At 43.3% G+C, this 22,915-nt stretch overlaps 1 protein-coding gene across 1 annotated transcript; it reads left to right on the top strand.

The window, feature by feature from the left end:
* Positions 1 to 299: 299 nt before the first annotated feature.
* tle3a (TLE family member 3, transcriptional corepressor a) lies at positions 300 to 22,774 on the top strand. Its single transcript, XM_053623068.1, has 21 exons — positions 300 to 1,049; positions 1,653 to 1,827; positions 2,467 to 2,567; positions 2,831 to 2,894; positions 4,089 to 4,133; positions 8,514 to 8,576; positions 9,074 to 9,178; positions 13,196 to 13,394; positions 13,808 to 13,815; positions 15,849 to 15,971; positions 16,129 to 16,179; positions 16,353 to 16,505; positions 17,056 to 17,185; positions 17,516 to 17,691; positions 17,994 to 18,067; positions 18,274 to 18,523; positions 19,086 to 19,333; positions 19,426 to 19,573; positions 19,664 to 19,814; positions 20,148 to 20,224; positions 20,648 to 22,774. Exons 2-21 carry the CDS (start codon positions 1,804 to 1,806, stop codon positions 20,753 to 20,755), a joined length of 2,298 nt encoding a protein of 765 aa, XP_053479043.1. The 5' UTR covers positions 300 to 1,049; positions 1,653 to 1,803; the 3' UTR covers positions 20,756 to 22,774.
* Positions 22,775 to 22,915: the final 141 nt, after the last annotated feature.

A 22,915-nucleotide genomic window follows, 5' to 3' on the forward strand; every position in this document is an offset into this window, starting at 1 on the left:
CTCAGGGTGTATTGAGAGGATTTCTATAATTTATAGTCACTATCTAACCCAGGGCAACATCAAGCTGCGCAGTGTGTTTTATATTTAATATTAAGGAGTACAATAGCTTTACAAGTAAAGGTAATGTTTTGTTTTTCATGTGCCTTAAGGTTTTAAAGGCTGTTGTTGCTACTTTTTCCCCCCAAATCATTTTGTGTTTCTCGTTAACAAAATATTTTAATTGAAGAATAACAGCATAATACACCCTTATAGTATCCCAATACAATCTTATAATAAACTGACAAGTGTGTAAGTGGATAGTAGCAGAAAAAAATACTTCCTTAAGGATAGTCAATTTCATAAATATATGTATTCAAGACCAGATAAAATAAAAATAAATAAATAAATAAATAAAACAGTAACACCAGCTAACCTCGAAATGTTTAGTGATTGCAAGCTACCTGTTCTGATCTAAAATGGCGAGGATGACGTCACCCAACGACCCGAGGTTCCCACGTGGGGACAGCACGCTGCGATTGGACGGACCGCCTTGACTCCATGTCCGGGTGTCTGATTGGTTCACGAGAGGCGCTTTCGCGGCAGTGCAGCCCTCGTGTCAGTAGTCTGTCTGTCTGTGTGTGGCACAGGGCAACGGCGCTGGATGGAGAGGAAACGTGAGAGCGGACTACAGCGTTACACATCCAACCCTTCCTAAAGCTCTTCAGAATCTCGGAAGTACATTTTGGAGCGATTTTTTTTGTTTTGTTTTGGATTACGCGACCGGTCGACTGAGCGGCGGAGTTTTGTGCGGTGAAGTGAGTGAATCTTTGAGCGCCTGGGCTCGGGACCTGCAGCAGGAGAAGCAGTCGTCTCTAGTCGCCTTGTAGAGAGAGAGAGAGAACGACGGGAGGTTTCAGGTTTATCTCAGTCGTTGGTACTGAAACATGAACATTTTCGACGTTTGGTCGACGGAACTGCGTTAGAGTCTCACTCTGAGTTCCCAGGACAGCGGTTCCGCGTTTTTAAAGTGGCTTTCGGTGCTGTTTGGACGCTCGGAGACGCGAAGGCAGGTAGGTGGCTAGCAGGTTAGCATAGCCACAATATATTGTTCTTCCACAAGTCATGACTCGGGATCGCCAAAAAAACAAAACAACGAACTTAACTAGCTCACCGCTACATCTGTGTTTACATTATTATTACTTAGCAACTTAGAGGAACCTGTTTTCTAACGTGTATTTCGGAAAGGTGAGAGGTGTGGATAGTTAATGGCCAAACAAAGAAAGAAGAGAAGAGAACAGTCCGCGCGCCTTGTCAGTAATTGCTTAATAGCTTTGTTTTTGTGTCGATAAGGTCAGCTTCACATGTCCGCTTCAGTTTATTTAGTCAGTCGGCTTCCTGTGAATACTTAAGAGCTTGTCGAAATAGTCGAGCGACGGTGTAAAACCGCATTGTTGCACTACAAGTAGCCCGTGTTAGTCTGATGAGGAATAAAAACTACATTCTCACTTTAACTGCGTGCGCGTGCCGCTCAGACTTCTCTAAACCCGACTTTAGCTCTGAAATGTGACTGTATACGAGTCAGTGTGTGTGTGTGCGCGTGTGAGAGAGAGCGCGAGAGAAAGAAGCTAACGCTGTGTTTTCCACGCTTGTGTTTTCATTGTCTGCCCGATAAGGTGCAGGGGTTCGAGCGGATCTGAGAGCAGGGGAGTGTGTTGGTCGGGGTGTGTTTACCCCCAGCAGCTCTGGCCGATGTGCTGAATTACACTGGGTCATCTCCATCCAGAAAACCGGCGAGCCTCCGAGAAATAAAGGATACATTTCAAGATGTATCCGCAGGGCCGGCATCCGGTAAGTCGCACATCTTGAACTGATATGAGCCGTAATTTGCTCCATCTGCATCGATTTAGCTATTCTGATGTACACCGCTCCTTCACTCTGTTTGCTGAAGCTTAAGTGTGCTCGAAAGGAAGCAGCAGATTCAGTGGAAATCAAATAAAGTTGGCTTTAAAAAAAAACAACCCCAGACTTAAACCTGGATTTTAAAAATGCAGTCAAGTTTGAAGCGAATTAAGAATTCCTTTAGAACAACAACAATCTCCTGAGAAGTATTTGTTTACTAGTTCGAGTTTTTTTTTTTTTAAACAGAACACCTGGTTAAAGCCCAGCAAAAGGATTGCAGAACTAACAGTATGTGAGGTTTTTTTTTAATTATTTGTTTGTTTGTTTTGTTTTTGTGCATCTAAGTGACATGACCCCCCCCCCCCCTCCCCTTTCATCCGCTGGTGTTTTATGTGAGCCTTTAAAATTGCTTCCATCACCTAGATGTCACTGTAGGAAAGATGTCACACGGGAGGGGGGTCTGAAATGTTAGAGGTGCTCCTGGCGGGTGCGGAACACTTTCGAGCCTCGCTCTGTGTTTGCTGGAAAACAAATTTTGGTTCTCGCGGGATGTAATTGAGTTTGATTGATGTGATGGCTGTCTTTCAGGCGCCCCACCAGCCTGGTCAGCCAGGCTTTAAATTCACTGTGGCAGAATCGTGTGACCGAATCAAGGACGAATTTCAGTTCCTGCAAGCTCAGTATCACAGGTAATATTCTAAAGGCTCTGAGACGGTCTCATAATAATAATATTTAATTTAATATATAATTATTATTATGTGCGCTGTTAGTGCAGCGTGCATGAAAAGAGACCATAGGTCTATATTCCATCAATAATGCATGCATTGGTTATTTAACAAAACAGTGAAAATTTGTTACCAACGCTCCTGAAGAGAGACATGAATGTAATTGCAAGTCGAAGAGGATAAAATAGCAGTGCAGTTGTAGTGTCTAAAAGCCTGTGTTATTTCAGTCTTAAGGTGGAGTATGACAAATTGGCCAATGAGAAGACGGAGATGCAGCGCCATTATGTCATGGTAAGGTGATATATAAAAACTTTAACTGCAATTATGCTCTTATTTATGGAGAGTATGCGGGTGGTGTGCTTGGTATATACCTGCATTGTTGTGGTGTATGTATGTGACTGAGAAACCTCTCCCAGTGCCTTTAGCTTTATTAAAGGGCCCTGAGTGACTGTTTTGAGCCCTAGGCTTCTTTATACGCTGCTCCTTAGCCACAGGGGTCAATGACCATAGCATTGTCCCCCTTTTTTTCTTCCTCTGGCTCTCTCCTCCTTTTTATATTCCACCCTCCCTGACTCCCCCCCCCCCATTGGACCCTCTCTCCCCCTCTATCTGCCTCCCTCTGTTCGGGGATCTGATTATTCTCCAAGGAGACGCTGCTCTCTGACAAATGCATGGCTGTAAATTAGGTGAGGGGTGATGGAGGAGGGCCAGGGGCGTCTGTGGGAAAATACTCGATTGCGGCGGAAAACGTACAGTCTGCTGATAATGAGATTTAACACGCAAACAAGGAGCTCGACTGAAAATCTCTGTTAATCTTAAGTGCGAGCTTAATCATTTACACCGTCTTAAAAGCACCAGATTCAACTGTAAGTGTTTGGAGATCAGAAAATTTGCCCCGCCCCAGGTTTTCTGATTAGCAGAGGAACAAACAAAAGGCTTGACGTGATTCGACAAGGTTAAACCGTGGAAGTGTATTCTCTTATCTTGGGTAAACACGTGAAGGATGACTTTAACCAATACCTGGGGACGCTAGTTAAACATTCCGTTCACATTAAGAAGCTTGTCTGACTGATATGGCGAGGAAAGGTTAGGTAAACACCAGGAAGAATCCTCCATGCTGACTGTGCTGATAGAAGAGGCTGCAAGCGGAAAATACTTTACAAAGGAATGATCCCATGTCAAAGATACTCCTGTAGTGAAATCATTATCAATTATGCTGGATTTCAGTTAATTGGATTCATTTGGATAGGTCTTGTTCCAACTTGTCTTACAGAAGTGAAAGGGCCAGATTTGAAATGCCAATGTGAAAGGTTTTGAAGTGTTCATCAAACGCTCCCTCTTTCTCTTACCCCTTCATCTTTCACAGAAAAAAAAACCCAGACACCCTCACCCTTCTGATGCACTGTGAGAACATTTGATGTTCGCATATGCTGAGTGGAAAAGAAAAATATATATATTTTTTCTGTTGTGTTTTTTTCTCCTCAGTACTATGAGATGTCCTATGGGCTGAACATTGAAATGCACAAACAGGTATGTGAGCCTTTGATATCTCCCCTCCGTCTTTACACACGCCGTCTCTGGATCACGTATATCCTAGATAGACGGTTTGTGGTGTGTGAGATCAGTGTATCTTTTCTTCAATGTCTCTTCACTTTTTCCTACCTATGCAGAGTTAACTGCATCTCTCTGCATGGTCAGATTCATTGAGATTAAAGCTAAGCACTTGGCACAAAGGGCTCCTGTATCTTAATGGCTAAAGAGAGAGGAGGCTGTCCAGATCCCATTTTGTCAGCAGATTTAAGAAAACTGTATAAAATAGAACGTTGCAAAAAAATATATATATATATCCCCTTGTCGTAAAATCAGCTTTTTTAGTCAATTCCTTTTAGCATGCACAAATTTCACGCTATACCTGACTCATACTCTTTTGGAATCTTTCCTTTTGTTTGCTTTGTTCTCGTGGCATTTTCCAAAGGATAATCTCAGGAAATGTGTGTTTGCATGTGCATGCGTGTGCGTCGTTTTGATTTATTGCATGGTTCCATATTCTAGATAATAATGCAACAGCAGGAATGTGTTCATGGAGTTGGTTCATCACAGAGGAATAGCGCTAGTTTAGTCTGCTCGCCCTCACCCTCCCTCCCCTCCACATCCTGAAGGTTAATAGCATCAGGGAGGAGCAGCAGAGCAGGCGATCCATCAGTGTCCTCCATGTGTGTGTCGGTGTGCTGGGCCGTTCGTCAGGTCTCACACTCTTCTGATGGCTCCTGTCAGCCACTTATCTCTCAACCAGAAAGGGGGGGGAGAGAGAGGGTGGAAGGGGGGGGGGTTGTGGAGGCAGTGAGGCGAGTGAGTGGGAGGGCCAGTCCTGTGTAAACAGGTTAATCGACTGATCCATTTTAGTGCTTTGACTTTTATCAGCCGCCGCCACAGAGCCCATGTAGGCACTTGAATAATTCATCCAGTCCGAGGCGAGAGAGGTGGGTGTTGGCGAGCAAACGCGCACACCTCCTCCCACTCCTCCACATTAACCCCAGCCCAGGAGCACAACGAGCAGGAGCAGACGAGGAGTGGTTAACCACCATAGGCGGCTCGGATTACTCGAGCCACACCACCATATCCTCCAGACTCAAGGATTTATTTCCATCAACAGGAAAATCCGTCTCTCTGCATCCGAGACAGTCCCCTCAACCCCCTGCCCTCCGCCCCTCCAGTGTTTTGTGTTTTAAATAGACAAGATGGAATGCTGAATTTTTAGCAAGGCATTTGCTCGCCGTCTGATATCTGCAGACAGCTGTAACGGCAAGCGGAAACACCACTCTGATGGCTGCTTTGCCCTGTCAGTGAGCTGCCATGATGGTTTATTATTATGAGTTGATCCAGGTTTCTCATCTGGTGTGACTGGCGTAGTGGAAATCCCCCCTCCCTCTGTGGCCAGGTGGTTGCTTCTTGCATGTAGAGCCTTGGATTGAGCTGATCTGCCCTGGTTTGACACTGGGACTCTGATCAATGATTTATACAGGGGGGACTCTAGTAAGTGTTTGCTAACTGCTGGATGGCTCTTCTTAGCGCGAACCAGAGCAAACAGACTCGCTGTATGAGGTGAGCACACACAGTCCCTGTTAAAAGAAAAACACAAGGTGGCTGTAAGTGAGGGGTGGGAGCCCAGAGCAAACTCCACCCCTCATGTTCTCACTAAGAAGTCTGGGGTCAGGTACACAGGGTGACCGTGTGTACCCGATGCACCGAATCCGAGCTATACTTCATGGTTTGTTTTAGAAGACATGTGTTCTCAGTTTTATTCTTCTAGATTACACATCTCAAGACTTTTAAACACAAATGACAATTCTTTGCTCAGTTTCACACTATCAGCACTGTTGTGTGTGTGTGTGTGTGTGTGTGTGTGTGTGTGAGATGACTAGCTCTGTGTTGCATGAAGCCAGCGGTAGTTCTTCATTACTGTGTCAGAGGACCATCCTACTCTCTATTGAAAACTGGAGCCCTATCAGCCTAGCGGGGTCAAGTATTATTTGTGATGGGGAGCAGAATGGCTGCGAGCACCAGTTGTTTTCCCTCTATATTCAATGCTCATCAGTGTCTCACTCTGTTCCGCCCGCCACTGATAGCAACAGACAAATAGCTTTCAGCACGCCATTGACAGGCTGGCCCTAGAGTGCTCTTGAAGGGGTGCTAGACAGGTCCGAGTACCTGTAATTGTGTAGCAGAGCATGAAGCTCGCTGTTCAAGAGCTGGGCTTTCATCTGCTTAAAGTGACAACATCCTATTTTTATCTCCAGCCAGAGCGAACACACTTTCCTACTGCCTTTTCTGTGTGCAGGCAACATTTTAGTGTGTTAGAGTTACAAGCACGTGTTAGCGTTTGGATATTATACATCGTTTTGGCACCCAACGTGGCGAGGGATTTATTTATTTTTTTGCCATACAGAGTGCGAAGGTTTAGTTTGACTGACAGATAAGTCAACCCTTGACCCCACTCAGACAGCTGTCAGCATTGTGGTAAGCTCTTAAGGAATGTACATGACGGTGTTTAGACCTCTCCAAATCCTGTCAAATATTTTTGCCCCTGACAGGTTTATCTTGGCAAGTAAGGATTACACATTCTGCTGGCTTCTCAATTTTTGTTTTTGTTCATGTAAATATATTTTTCTTTTTTTCTAGTAAATGATCAGACTCTATTACTTACTTTATTACCCTATTACTTTATTATAAAGGCTGTAACATAAACATAAAGCAGACAAAATGATCATTCTGATTTTATTTTTTATTGAATGCATAACAGTCTGTCAAAACATGTTGAGTTTGAAAGCAACAAATGTTGGCTATGTCCTCTTATTCACTTTCATGTCCATGCTCTGCAATGACTTTGATGTGGAATACTATCCGCCTAAGAGTACTGTCAATATGTCCTCCGTTTCCAGCTGCCTGCTTGCTTGTTCTAGACTGTACACTGCTTGGCTTGAAATGAATATCGCCACATCATACTGGGGGAGAGGGCAGGGAAACTTTTATCCATCATCTCATATATTGTGTTTGGCCACCATGGTCACTTGGCATTTTTCAGCAATATGTTATAAATAATTTCCTGGTCAGCACAGCACTGCATGTTTACAATTGAATGAGGGGAAAAATGAAAAATTTGGCTGAAGAGCGATGTGATGTTTGTGCACGACTCTGGCCTGGGTTGAACTGAGGCTCATAAATTCTGTAGATGATACATCTGTAGCCAAGCACGGTCTCTTTTCCCTCCTTCATTACATGACCCCCCCCCCCCGCCGTCACAGTATGAGCAAGACCTGTTATGCGAGTTGTGAGACAGTGCAGATATAGGTTATGCAGAAAATAGCTGGATTTCTCTTTACAGAATTTGAGTGCTGGGCTGGAATTGATGCTTTAGGAGGATATATGGAGAGATAAGGCAAGCCTTCTTGCTTCTGTTATCCCTTCCCGCAGCCTCCCCCCACTGTCACCATTTCCTCTCTCTTTATCTACCTTCCGTGCACCGTGCTCATCTGATCGACAGGCCGAAAATTCAATTTAATGACCTGCCCGCGTGCCTGTAATATGATTTTACAGGCTGTTACGGTCAAGCCGAGGTAGCATTTGCATAATGATTGGGGCGCAATAGGAGACGGGGGCGCTCAGCCGCAGTTGCCATGGCAACCATGGCCAGGCTGGTGGAGAGAGAATGGAGGTCGGGTGTGTATGGCTGAGGATGGTGGTTGTGGTCGTGCTGGGGAAAATGAAGAAGGAGGGCAGTGGGGGTGGATTGGGCCCAGAATACTGACAGAATTGGCTCTAATCCAGCGTCTCTCATTACCGACTGCTGCAGACGTTTCCATCCTCAGCCAAAAGCCTCGTCTTAATTCCCAACATCAACAAGTGGCTTTTCAGTATGTAGCGAAGCCGAGACTGGGCTTAACTTGAAGCATTTCTTACTGCACTCTCGAATACAGCCGCATCTCAAGCACTCGTCTGTGAATGACTTCCGGGTTGCAGTACATGCATCTGATATAGCATAGTGAGTAGCAGGGAAGTCCTCATCAGCAGCAGACTGTATTACCAACCCGACAGCGGGTGAAGTGTAATGGTGCTCTTAACATGGCTTTGGCTTCCGTGCGGTTTGGAGTGTACACTCATCGCAGCTGTGCTCCCTCTCCCCTAGGCCCTCCTAATGCTTTAAATATTTCACATGTCAATATCACGCTGTTTGGAGTGTGCCGAGTCAAGCGCTGCTGATTGCCATGGTAATTGACTTAATCGCTGTAAACACTAAAAGGGGTTGAACTTTTTTTTTTTTTTTTTTTTTTTTTTTTTTTTTTATATGACAGTGTTGTACTTTCCAGTGCTGGTCCATTGCCTCATCACAGTTTTTGTTTCTCTCTCTTTCAGACTGAGATTGCTAAAAGGCTTAACGCAATTCTAGTTCAGATCATGCCCTTTCTGTCACAAGAGGTGAGTTTTTATGCTGTTTATAATGACTTGTCATATCAGATGTATTAGTGCTCAACACACATTCATGTTCTTGATGCCTTAATGTGTTTAGTTATGCAGCGATTTGAAAGCAGTCAAGTTGAATCTGCCAGTGTTTATGCATAAAAAAGCATCTGTATTTATATATAAAATAATTACGGATGGTGGATCAAATTTAAACACAGGATACCATGAACACATAAGTTTACCAAAACTAATATGGAGATTTTAAACAAAGATCTATGATTCTAGCCATATTGCACCACTAGTTTGCATTCATTCTTAACTGCGGCTTTATCTGCTTTTTTAACTTTGCGTATAATTATACAGTGCCTTATTATACAAGGCACATGTCCACCTGTTTTGCATTGAAGAGCATTTGAATATAGCATGCATTATGAAAATGTTTTGACGTGCTTTGCGTGGAGCTTCTTGGGTACATTTGACTGTGTGTGTGTGTGTGTGTGTGTGTGTTGCAGCACCAACAGCAGGTTGCACAGGCTGTTGAACGTGCCAAGCAAGTGACAATGACTGAGCTGAATGCCATCATCGGGGTACGTGGACTTCCCAATCTGCCTCTCACCGTGTGTATACCTCTTTAATTCTTTTATTTGACTGTAATAATGGGGCACAGCTGCAATGTCATCCTCAAATTGACTATGTAATTAATCCTAATTATAAATAATTTTAACAGAATAATTTTAATTCCTGAATTTGATTATACACAGTTTTGCCCCTGAATTCTATTTTGAAATGTATTTGAATTAAATTCTTGTATTAACATGATCGTATTTAATACAGTTGTATAGTTGTGATTGAGGTGTGCCCAAATGTCCTTGTGTTTTTCCTACTTGTTACTTGTAGTGATTTGGAGTGTGTGTTGGCTGGACTTACCGTGTGTGTGTGTGGGCTGATTGGGCTAGTCTGTGTGCCTTGTTCCTGAATGTTAATGAAAAGCTTATTGGAAGCTTCATCTCAAAACTAAATGCTTTAATTGGATCAAATTTTACCGGCAAGGTTCATCCCTTTAGTGCTGACCTGGACAGCTCTGACAGACAATAGATACTGATTTCAATACTGATACTGATCAGACACGCGCACATACTCAGCGGTCATCACCTTGGTACCTGTAATATACCCCTTTAACTTTACAAGTCCATTCATGCATGTCTACTGTAGTTTATCTCTGTTTTCTTTCCCATCTGCTGCTAATTGAACACCTCCAATAGGAGGATTTGGATCAGTGTTTGAGTGAACAGGTCCAGCCCCATGGCCCCAGAAGCTGGCCTGGCTGTACTGTGATTACAGCAGTTGAACTCACATTGACTGGTTTCTATTTAATAGCGTTATTCCAATGCAGCAGCGAGGTGGAGGACCAGAAGGGACAGCTGTATAGCTTGATATCGAAATTCAATTAGGAACTAAACACTGACACACAACTATCCCCCTCCCCATTCTTAGATAATGACTTCCTGGAATCTAGGGCAGAATGAGGCAGGCATGTGGCCACTCTTAAATGCCAGGCTATCTACTGGGAAGGGCCCATTTGATAGGTTTAATGCCGCGCTGCACCAGACCTGCTTTATTGCTTAACGACTCTGTTATAACGGGAGAATCTGAAAGTATTCGTTGGAATTCTACTGGGGAGGTCTGACTTTTTTGAGTCGCGACTAAGATTTGGTTATTTTTGTTTGTTGGGGTTTTTTTTTTTTTTTTATAAGTGGGTCACCTTTTCTCCCTCTGAGAATGGATTAAAAATGGAGTCGACATTTACGTTTCTGACATTTGATGGCTCTGGCTTTCGTATTCATTCCACATATTTTCTCTTTTGTGCTTTCTTTATATCCTTGGGCAATAAAGCGCTAGCTTGTCTTGGGCTGCTTGTGTGATGGAAAAGGTGCATATATATATATATATATATATATATATATATATAATATATATATATATATATATAAAATATCAAAATTTTGCAGGAGGCAAGCATTTGTAATTTACACAGCAGTTATTATTTGTGCATGTGTGCGCATGGTTGCCAGTGTCCTCATGAATACTTGAAGGCCAAGGTGAGATGAGAGTGGCGTGCTCCTTCACACACATGCACTGGCAGCACAACAGCTGCTAACATGTCTTATTGATGGACCACAGTGCAAGTAATAGGATGCATCTAGGACAGCCTTGCTTTTTTTTTTTTTTTTTTTTTTTTTTTTCCCCTCCCTTGCAGCACGTTCATCAAAAATCTCAAGATGGCTTCTCCTGGCAGCTCAGCATTTCTGTCCTCGTCACTTAGCGCACGAGTGCATTTGGTGCTGTATATTTAGAAAGCGTTTTCACACCCTATTTCCCGCCTGTGGTTATGAGTGGTTGTATTTAGTTATTGCTGTGCGTAGAATAAGCTGAAGCATGCTGTGACCGTGTACGGGGCTTGAGTAGATGTAAATGTGGTTCGGAGCAGTACTGATAGACATGCACACGCTTTCAGCTCTGTTACTGCCACCACAGCAACTACTTTTAACATGTCTTCCCAGACCTCTCACAGGAGAACCGTTAAGATGGCCTCCACTTGTGGTAAAGGTCCAATTAAGAGTGTGTGTTTGTGCGTAAGAGAGAGGGATCTGTTGTAGATAGTCCAAGGTTGCAAGTTGCATGGTTACAGTGCTAAATTGTTTAGTTTATCCCACCTGAGGATAAGAGTACGTGGGTGTCTAATTTAGCCAGTAGGGTTTTCTACTGCCCAGCCATGTTGTTATTATATATATATATATATATATATAATATATATTTTTTTTCCATCTGGTGGCCAGCCAGTGTTTGGCAGCAGTACTTCACAGTTGGGGAGGAGATTAATGCCAGCAGAAGAGGTCTTTATCTATGAATATTAAATTAGAGGAGGCATTTTATTTCTTTTTCTTGTCTTCATAGCTGGGGCTCTAATGAGGGTTCTCAATGATTGTCCATGCATATTACACATCAGTGGCTCATTAGCCAGAATGAGCAGGGAAGAGCCTCCCCCGTGAATCAACTGCCTTTTTAATTTCCCTCGTGGTCAATCATCTCCTCTAGCTTACACACCACACACACACACACACACACACACGTGCGCGTTTTCTCTTCTATATTCATACGTACTTTCTTGCACGCATGCACCTTAAAACCATGCAGCCGTATAATAAACAAATGACTGCCGCTCCCATCCTTTTAGTTTCTTATGTCCGCCTATTCACGGGTTCACGTGAGACCTGGCGCATAACTGAATTGGGGAGGGAGGGGGAAAGGTTGCGGCTCAAATCCCGGGTGGCACTTCTCTATATACCATTCTCTTCCTTGCCATTCTCCAAGGCCTTCACAGCAATATACAGCCAGCTGTGCAAATAATCGGCAAAGCTGTTAGCAATTATAGTCACCCCTGAATAAGAGCTCGTGATGGACATCTTAATAATGATTTGTCCTCTGGAAAGGGCAAGCTTTCGGAGCATTCCAGGCTTCTAAATCAGCCTTTAGTATTGATATTTACTCTTGGCATGGCATTAATGACCTTCTAATAATTCCAAAAGGTTGTACTTCCATGATTGCCATACATGGCCAATAATATCTAACCTTTTCACTTCAGAAGAAAATGTGCACACTCAAGATTTCAGTGAGAATGGCCATAAATGGCACCTGATTGAGTTGTGGTCTGTATAGAGGGGAGGGAGTGGTACATGCCATAACAGCAGCTAAATTATTCAGCCCTCCAGAGCATAGTAATAAATTGTGAAGTGTGTGTGTGTGTTTTTCTTTTTACTGGTGCCTGTACTAAGTATTATTTAAGCTTGCTTTAAACGGCACACTTCCCATGCTGAGAGGCTTTTAACTCCTGTTAGCTTGCCCCGAGCCCTTCAAATATTAATGGGAATATTGAAGGTTTGAACTCTTGCCAGCATGAGTCTGGTTGTTGTCCACTGTAACCAGACACACACACATGCGCACATACGCGCACGCACACACTTTCAACTCCTACTGCTATTAGACTTGCTTTAAAAGTTGTCATGAGTGACTCAGTTTGTGAATTAACCAAACCCGTGTGTGTGTGTGTGTAGCATTTTGATGAGGTTAAGGAGCAGGTGGTAAAGCCCCTGAGCTGACAGACTTTGAATGCCTGTTTATCTTGGAACTGTATCTTGAAGAGTGCTTGTGTTTACAACTTCATTCAGGTTGACTTGACCATTTAGTTTCGGGCTGTTTTCCAACATGGACACTCATTTAGGCAGACATGTCAAAACCTGTCTTGCATCACTGACTTCCAGTTTCCTTTGTTTTCCAGGTTTTCTTGCCCAGCCATGATTAACTTTTCTTTTCTGTCTCTTAAGTCTCAGTCTACAGTTTTGAAGTCTTTTTCTTTTCTTTTCTTCCTTTTCCCACATAGCTGTGCCTTGTGACAAATATAGAAATGTGTGGACTGTTATGTCTGTAAAATGTATGATTAATCCATGAGGGTTTTAATGTGTCTCCTCTAGCGTGAGCTTTTGGACTGGGCTCGTACTGGCTCAGACTTTGTGCATTTGACTTTTTGTTGGTGTGTTTTCCCTCTGGCCCACTCGCAGTGTGTCTTTCCGCAGCAGCAGCAGCTCCAGGCACAGCACCTCTCTCATGCTGCCCATGGCCCTGTGGCTCTGCCTCCACACCCCTCGGGCCTCCAGCCCCCGGGCATCCCCCCAGTTACAGGTACCGGCTCAGGCCTGCTGGCACTAGGTGCACTGGGCAGCCAGCCTCACCTGCCAGTGAAGGACGAGAAGAACCACCATGACCTGGAGCACAGAGGTGAGAAGGTCTAAACACTACCGCTGAAGGAAGACTAGAGAACTAGTGCTTCAGAAACTAGTTGAATTCCGTTTTTATTCTGATCGTATGGAATTATCCTGATTATTTTACCTGTGATGCTGTAATAACCGTTAAATTAAAATCTAGGGCAGATTTGTCTTTGTACATGCACTTACAGAAGTTGAACACCGTTTATAGGCAACATATTACTCATAATTAGAGCATGCTTTCTGGGTCAGAGGGAAAAAAAGCACACATGTCTTGGCACTTAAAATGTAGGATGAAATATTTTCTAGGTGATGAAACCCTCTCTTATTTGGAGAGACTCACTGACTTTTGTTGTTTATATCTTCTCTGTGGCTGGCCAATCTTCTCGTCTATTTCTCTCCTCCAACTGGATCCACTGACTGCAGAGAGCACGGTGAGTGCCCAGTTTCCCATTGGCTTATGTGTTGGCTTTTACATTTCTCTTTTTTTCCTCTCACATATCCTCTGTTCAGTTGCTCACTCCTACTTGCTCTCATTCTGTCTCTCTTTGTCTCTCTTCCTTCCTGCATGAAAGAGCTTTTTAACCTGTTTCACGCCTAAGAAATTTTCCATTAATGTAAATGTCAAGCAAGACTTCTTTTGCCTGAAACCCTCACAAGTTGCACTGCGTACAGTAATCTGCTTTCATTAAAGTGACTAATGGGGAAACAAGGTTTTCTATGAAATAAGCTCTCTCATCTCTATGCAGATGGGAAATGACTCGTATCACAGTGTACAGATTAGCACTACTGCGTAATTGCATCACAATTAAAGACGACTTTAACACTCCTCCCTTCTTAGCAGATTTATTTGATCCCCTCAGTCTCTCCCTCCTTTTCTGGGATATCCTGTCCCTATACTGCCCCTTTTGCTTTTTTTTTTCCCCTTCTTCCCTAGCTGATAAATATGCATGAACATAAGCGGTAGCATTGTTTTCCTGCCTCTCATCTCCTCATAAAAGGCGTTTATTTGATGGGAGGGTTCAAATCTCTCTGATGGCCGATTGTGGCAGTGAGATTGGGTTTCTAACAGTCCCAGCCAGAGCTCAATGGGTGCAGTCATGTCTAAAGGAAGAGGAGCTCCTCTAGCATTTACGACCCCTGGCTTGTGTGTGTGCGTGCGTGTTGTGCCTGTGTCTTGGGTCATCTGATAGCATAGTTGTGACTCTATTTAATGAGACACGCCAAGCATCTCTTTAAAAGGTCAGGCATCTCACACACACACACACACAGACACACACAGGACTGTGGGCTCTCTGCCCAGTCTGCTACTTCATCTCACTTCTCAGCTCAGTTTCTTTTTACACTTGCCATGAACTTGGAGGCATTCTTGCCCTCTTGTGCTGTGCATTCTCTCTGGGATGAGGGGAAACCTAAGAGAAGCTCTCAGGTTGGATTATGTTTAGAAAATGCCTAGAGAACACTTAAGAAAGGCCCATTTGCTTCACTGACGACACCTTCCTTAGCTTGATGCGTACATCGGAGTATGTACAACAGTATTAGTCCTGGTCTTTTAGAAGGAAATTTTTTTTCCCCCTTTGGCCAAAGGAAGTACTTTTTTTTCATATTATCGAGTCCAAATAGTCTTGTTTTGTGATTGTATGTGTATGATCTCTCTTTTATTTTCTGTGTGTGAATCGACCTGTAAATAAAATGAGGAAGTGTGAGACCCAGTGGACAGAGCCTCACTGCTGGAGTGCAGCTGCCTGCATGTGACCTGCCTGCCTTTGGCCATTTGTTTGTAGTCCGCCAACTACACAAGCTTGGAGTCAGAGCTCAGCAGGCTACACCAATCAATGGCCTTTACATGGTCTCACACACACACGCACTCGCATCCAGTCCAGGCCTGGCTGCTCTCAGATAAAGAGCCGTTGTTCAGCACTATTACTGGTCATGTCTTTCTTGAAGCTGTTTGTTGGTCTCTTTTAAGAAGGGGGGAGGGGGGCTGTGAAAACAAGCTCCTCTCTTTGGTCTGCTTAACTGTGGCTGCTCTGTTGTGTAGCCAGCAAATTCTTGGGTGTTTAGTCTAGCGTAGGTTGTTAGATACGGCTTGGCTAGTTTCAGTGCATTGTGTTAAGCCTGTTTTGGGTTTTGTAGGCGGCCAATGGGAATGCATAGGCCTATCCTGGCTTTTTAAAAGTGTGTGGTTTTGGAGTGATATGTACTACTAGTTTCCCCCACCCCCTCTTTTGTATTTTCCCCTTCCTCTTTTCCATCTTGGATTTCTTTCAGAATCCACAGCTGCAAAGTACCTGTCATTGCTGTCTGCAATTGTGTTGAAATCTGGCTTAAATTAATACTATGGTCTCAAAGCATATTACCCAGTGATAAATACCAAATAAAATTAGCTTTATCTTCTATCCCTGAGAGTGATGAAGTCTTTTTTTTTCTTCTTTTTTTCCCCCTTCCTTTCCCCTTCCTTCTATAGAACAACTCAATTTCCCCATCTGACAGCCTGCGTACTGCCAGTGAGAAGCATCGCGGTTCCTCTGACTACAGCCTGGACTCCAAGAAGCGCAAAATGGAAGAGAAGGACAACATGAGCAGATATGTGAGTCTGAAAAATGCAGTGTGAACTCATTCTAAAAAAACTTTGTTTCAAGAACAATGTTTCTTTGTAATGGGAGATTGAGGTGCATTATTATTTTTTTTTTTTTTATTTTTATTTTTTTTTTTTTATTTATTTATTTTTTTTTTTTTAAATACAGGATAGTGATGGAGACAAAAGTGATGATCTTGTGGTTGACGTTTCTAATGAGGTGAGATTTTATTGTGTATATATAATCAGTTGTGAGTTTGAATTTGTAGAATATTAACATTTGAAGGAGCACAGAGTAGTTCTGCTAAAACTGTTTGCCATGTGTACGATCAAGCTGAGATTCTTACCTGAGGTATTGTTTTGGCTCTTTTGTTTGGGTTTTTGTTTGCGTAGGACCCTGCTACACCCCGAGGCAGCCCAGCACACTCCCCACCAGAAAATGGCATTGACAAGCCACGCCCCCCAAAAAAGGATACACCTAATAGTCCTGCCTCAGTGGCCTCATCTGGCAGCACACCTTCTTCTAAAACCAAGGAGCATGGCCATGTAAGGGCACGTTTGCACACAATTATACCAGCTACTTATAATATTAAACACTTTTTTTCGTCTTTTAGGGTACCAACAAGTAAATTTTAACTGAAAGATATAGCACAACGCACTGATCTTCTTGTCGTGTCTCTTGCTTTTATATACGGCTTAGGAAGGAATGCTTCCTGGCATTAGCTTTAAATGCATTAGTATTACTTAGGAAATGTCAGACATATAGCATTTCTGTAGCAAGATCTGTCATGTCTTTTGTACTAATAACTCAATGTGCTTAACCAATCTAGGCCCTTCTGCCTTGTCAGAAAGATTAAAGGATGAAAGCAGGGGGAAGGATGATAATGAGCCTCATCTCCATTGTACCATTAATGGCTTTTAGGATAAAAAGTGGGGTTTATAGCTTCATAGGAATTGGTTGTTTGTCAGAATAGGACAGGATTACATTCAATGGGCACTCAAATCTCTGCTTGTATGTTGCCTCACTTCTTTCAGAAGATTTCTAATCTCTGTTTGGTTTTTTTCACTCTCTCACTCCCGTCTTTCTTGAATACAGAATGATAAATCATCCACACCTGGTCTCAAGTCTAACACTCCCACTCCACGGAATGATGCCCCGACCCCCGGCACCAGCACCACGCCAGGGTTGCGGCCCATTCTGGGCAAACCGCCCATGGAGGCTCTGCGTAAGTTTAGCCTATACACCCACTCTGAACCAATACTCCGAAAAACAAAAAACAAAGTGTTCACATTCACACTTTGCTATACATCACAAGAAGATGAATCACTTTATATTATATGACCTTAATATGAATTTTTAGCTTGAGCATTTTCTTCAGGATTCTTTTTGAACAGCGAGCTATGAGTAGTGGTCTCTGAGAATCTTTGTGTTACTTCGTGTGGTTCAGTGCAGGCGGTGTTGATTGAGATGGCACTCCATACACCTGCATCTTTTTCCTCTTTCTGCCTGTAACTAATGCTGATTTCTGATTGGCTCTGTGCGTCCATCTCTGTAGCTGCTCCTGCGCTGCGAACTCCCCTTTCCATTGCTGGCTCTTACCCAGCTCCTTTTGCCATGATGGGCCACCATGAGATGAATGGCTCGCTCACAAGCCCTGGGGTCTACGCCGGCCTACACATCTCTCCCCAGATGAGTGCGGCTGCTGCTGCTGCATATGGCCGTCCGTCCATTGTGAGTGTTTGTGTGCATGTGTGTCCTTTCTAAGGCTGACCCCTATATTTTTAATAGACATTTGTTTTCCCTTTCTCTTGCTCTGGACTGAGAATGCATGCTGATGGTAGTGAGCATGAGAATATCAAGCCTTTCGTGTTTTGATAAAGTGAGAAAGAATGTAATGCAAGTTGTGCTATTTTAGTACATTTATCCAGAGTTTTTTTTTTCTTTTTTTTTAATGTTATCTTGTATTGGTTAATGATTGCTCTGTGCTACTATGTGTGAGGATCTAATTGATTTGTTCATTTGCATTTTTTAAGGCTGGTTTTGATCATCCTCATATGAGAGCCCCAGGCCTCCCTGCTAGCCTCACATCAATCTCTGGAGGAAAGCCGTAAGTATCTCACCAAAAGTGGCCTCATTCTGAGCCTTTCTTTCACAGTACTGTTTATGTAGTGGCTCTGCTACTTTTTGCAGCTCTTAATAACTAATTTCAGACCATTTGGTCGTTGATTTAATTAGCCCACTTCAGTCAGTAGACATTCCATGCTGTGGACCACGGAATGCTTAAGACTTTTTGGTTTATTCTCTCTTCGTCAGAGCCTATTCATTCCATGTGAGTGCTGATGGACAGATGCAGCCTGTGCCATTCCCTCCTGATGCTCTGATGGGCCCTGGGATCCCCCGCCACGCCCGCCAAATCAACACCCTAAGCCACGGCGAGGTGGTATGTGCGGTCACCATCAGCAACCCTACACGTCATGTCTACACTGGAGGCAAGGGCTGTGTGAAGATCTGGGACATCAGCCAGCCTGGTAGCAAGAGTCCTGTGTCCCAGCTCGACTGTCTGGTGAGAGCTAAACCCAGTATTTACTGTTATCAGTGTAATTGCAGTAGCACACATATTACTTAAATGCCTTGCTTATTGGACTTTTAAGGGGTATTGCATGGATTAATGTTAATTTTTGTAAATGAAAAATTTGAAACCACAGTTTATTCTAGCTTTTTTATTAGCAAAGCCAAATAGCACCATTGTGTATTTTTAATCTATCAAGTACTGTGATATATGTATGTGTGTGTGTGTGAATGTGTGTGTGTGTGTGTGTGTGTGTGTGTGTGTGTGTGTGTGTGTGTAAATAAATAAATAAATATATATATATATATATATATATAAATATTCTTTGACAAATTGCTTTTCCTCAGTTAATAGTCAAGTGCATTTTTTTAAAAAAAAAAACAACTTTATGGCATTCCTATACTTCTCTAAAAAAGTTACAGAATCATGTGATGGTGTGTGAATTTTGTGTGGAACAGTGGTCCATATTGCCACATCTTGATGGATTGTGCATTGTCAAACAACAGAGGTAGCTTTCTTTCATTTTGGCTCACTGCTCTGTTTTTCTTTGGAGCAGAACCGGGACAACTACATCCGTTCCTGCAAGCTGTTGCCTGACGGTCGTACGCTGATTGTGGGTGGCGAAGCAAGTACCCTGACCATCTGGGATTTGGCTTCACAGACGCCACGCATCAAGGCTGAGCTGACCTCATCAGCCCCGGCCTGCTACGCTCTGGCCATCAGCCCTGATGCTAAGGTCTGCTTCTCCTGTTGTAGTGATGGCAACATTGCCGTCTGGGACCTCCATAATCAGACGCTTGTCAGGTACGTCTGTGAGGAGCTGATAAGCGTGACTTGTATTTGAGAAGTGTAATTGGCTGTGCCTCTGACCACCTACTGCCTTGTGGGTATTGTAGGCAGTTCCAGGGCCACACAGATGGTGCCAGCTGCATCGACATCTCTCACGATGGCACTAAACTGTGGACGGGTGGCCTGGACAACACCGTGCGCTCGTGGGACCTGAGAGAAGGGCGGCAACTGCAGCAACATGATTTCACCTCTCAGGTCAGTTTCTCACCTGTTCCTTTCCTATCAGCACCAGTCGAAAAACTTGTCGGTGTATTGAAACCGTCTTGCTTTCTGTTTCATGTACAGATCTTCTCACTGGGCTACTGCCCAACGGGTGAGTGGCTGGCTGTGGGCATGGAGAGCAGCAATGTGGAGGTGCTCCACCACACCAAGCCGGACAAGTATCAGCTCCACCTGCATGAGAGCTGTGTGCTGTCCCTCAAATTCGCCTACTGTGGTAAGACACCAAGCCATATTGGGTTTACCTTGCTTATGTGAACTAAGAGCACACTGATTGCTAAATAGGAGAGAAAAAATTACTGCTTTATGACTTGTGATTGCATATTGTATCTCAGAGATCACTTTAATTGCATGCTTCTCACTTTCCACTGTTTTCTGTTTGAAGCTATTTGGTGTTTACACATGAACTGCATCTTCCAATTGAGCACAACCTTGGCTGTCCTCTCCCTTTAAGCCTGTGTTCAGTCTCTTTGCACATATCTCTATTTAGCTCTATCTTGCCTTGGCAGCACAAGCAAAGCTCTAATTACATTTGATTTCCCTTGACAAGGTAAATGGTTCGTGAGCACTGGGAAGGACAATCTGTTGAACGCGTGGAGGACTCCCTACGGCGCCAGCATATTCCAGGTACAGAGATCAATAAAGTCTGTCTGCAGGAAGCTCGCCCTAGAGGGCAGAGTGACCGCTAGCTGATGGGCAATGCCTACATCAGCGGAAATGGACCAGAGTGTGTCATTAGCGCCAGGGCCCTGACCACTTAGGCAGGATGTGGGCATGCACACGCAGCCACCATCCAGTAAATAACACTAAACCTTTAAAGTGCTCAAGGCTGAAGTTAGCGTAAGAGCTAATGCGGTGTGACGGTGTGGGAAGAAGTGCTTATGTATACAGCTCCCTTTTTTTTGTGCTTTGAGTGATCAATTGGGTCAGGGAAGAGGCGGTGTCTGTACATAGTAGAACATAAATGTTTTGACAGTTACTTCTCAGTAGGATTGCTCTTTTTATCCCTCTTATTAACTTCCTCTTATTTATTTCTCTCTCCTCTTCTAGTCAAAGGAATCATCTTCAGTCCTGAGCTGTGACATCTCAGCAGATGACAAGTACATTGTCACCGGCTCTGGTGACAAGAAGGCCACGGTGTATGAGGTGATCTACTAGGAAGCGGTAACTGAGTGGAGAAGTTCAGCCCATGTTGAAAAGGAGAAACGGGGAATGGTGTGTTGAGGGAAACCATGCTCCTTTTCTCCTCGCCAGATAAACACTCTGTCTACCTGACTCTCATCCCTCGTCATCCCCTTTTTCGTGGACTGTGTGACTAGCAGCAGCCTGGAATAGTCAGATATGGACTGATTTAAACCAGCACTTGAACTGGTCTGGTGGAGACTGGGCAGCCTTTCACCCAGTCACTAATGCTTCTTACTTGCTCATTCCTTGCCCACTACACCTAACGAAGGGCATTTGGCACTAGAGAAGAGAATCTTTTTTTTTTTCTTTTTCTTTTCTTTTCTTGTTGGATTTTATGTCTTTATTTTATTTTTATTTTTTTTTTAAATAAGGTAAGAATGTTGCAGCATGAAGCGGTGCTTCGTTCTGAAACTTTATTCATGTGGAGGTTTTGTGAAAAGTGTACATAATGGAGTATTAAAAGGCCTTTTATAGATTTATATTTTGGTGTTCAGTTACACTCACAATGGTTCTTTCTCTCTCTCACCCTCTCCTTGATGCTTTGTTTTTTTCCGCTGGGGTTTGGAAATTAGATTAGGACATTATTTTTTTTCTAAGGATATTCTATCTCTTTTTGTTCCTGAGAAGTTAATTTTCTAGGCTGACCTTTTATGGAAATCTAATTTACCCCCCTCCCTTACTCTGAAAAAAAAATTGAGCTAGATCATATTTCGGGGATGTGTGTGGATTATTATTATTATTATTATTATTATTATTATTATTATTATTTTATTTTTTTATAAATACCCTGTGAATTTGTCCCCTCTGAGTGGTGGAGAGCCCCCTGCCTTATAAACTTCTGTGAGCACCAGAGGCTGATGTCTAGCAGAAAGGGCAGCGCAGGAGGATGGACGCTCTAAAAAGTGACTCTTCTAACCTCCTAGAAGTGTGGCCTCCTATGAGACAGAGTTGCCTCAAGAGTGGAGGGGCCAAACAAGGTAGCTGTATAAAAGGCATGTGTGTACTGACTGAGAGGAGGACCCTTCACCTGATCTGTGACTTCATTACATTGGTGCATTGACAGGACTCAGCATTTTGTCTTGTAATGGATGAACATGATTTGGATTAATATTGGTTAATATTTCCCCCGTTTCCCTTTCTTTGGAGCCTCCTTGGAATTTGTGTGCATAGTGTCCCATATGCAAAAAGCACAGAGTTAGTTTATTTGTCTGTAGCACCAAACGAAACATAATGTCCAAGTTAGACATACAAACTTTAATCAGACAATTGGCCGACTTCCTGCCTTACAAAGAGTCAGTGGATACAGTCATGTCTTAAAACACACACACACACCAAAGTATGTAGCAAACTGTGTTGTCACTGAAGATATGTACAGTTGTTGATATTTCAATAAACTGTTTTTGTAAAAAAAAAAAATAATTATTATTTACTAGATCCTATTTATTGCTTTGCTTTATGTTACTCGAATACTTTGAGCCTGACAGTGTTCTAGTGTGATCAATGGAGAACTGAACTTACCCACTTAAAGGAGGCATGACACGAACTTGGCTTTTCAGCCTCCCTGAATGGGTCTATTGCCATTGGAGTACTTTTAGGGTGCTGGCAGAAACAATTGCCCTCTCCAGCCCATTTCTCCCTTTCTGTTACTGAGCAGACACAGGGGCTTTCGCATCGAGTCCCTCTTCTGGCTGCCTCTTCAGTAATGTTGTTGTTGTTGCCTAATAAAAGCTGAGGCGGATGCTTTCGGCTCTATGACTCTCTTTTTCACCCTTTCTTTCCCTGTCTTTCCCAGTAACCCCCTCCATTCCCAAGCCAATGAAGTGTGCATTTCCTGAGTGCATTTCGTATGGTGGCTTCCCTTTTCTAGTTCAGCTTTCTTACTCAATCAATCAACTGAGGGGCCATGTAGGGGCCATGAAAGGCTCTTGCTCCCTTCTGAGTACTTGACGGTGGGCTCTGGAGAAGGCCATAGGCCACCTAGTGTTCTGCCCTCCATCAATCTTTCTGGCTCCAATGCAATATTTTTTACTTCTAGTGTCTTGTTCTATGGTCCTCAAAAGCTCCATCATTTCTTTTGAAAATCTGATTTGATGTTTATGGAGGTAAACCATTATGTATTTATTTTTTGAACAA

The sequence above is a fragment of the Ictalurus furcatus genome, chromosome 4, assembly GCF_023375685.1.
Source record: "Ictalurus furcatus strain D&B chromosome 4, Billie_1.0, whole genome shotgun sequence".
Lineage (NCBI taxonomy): Eukaryota > Metazoa > Chordata > Actinopteri > Siluriformes > Ictaluridae > Ictalurus > Ictalurus furcatus.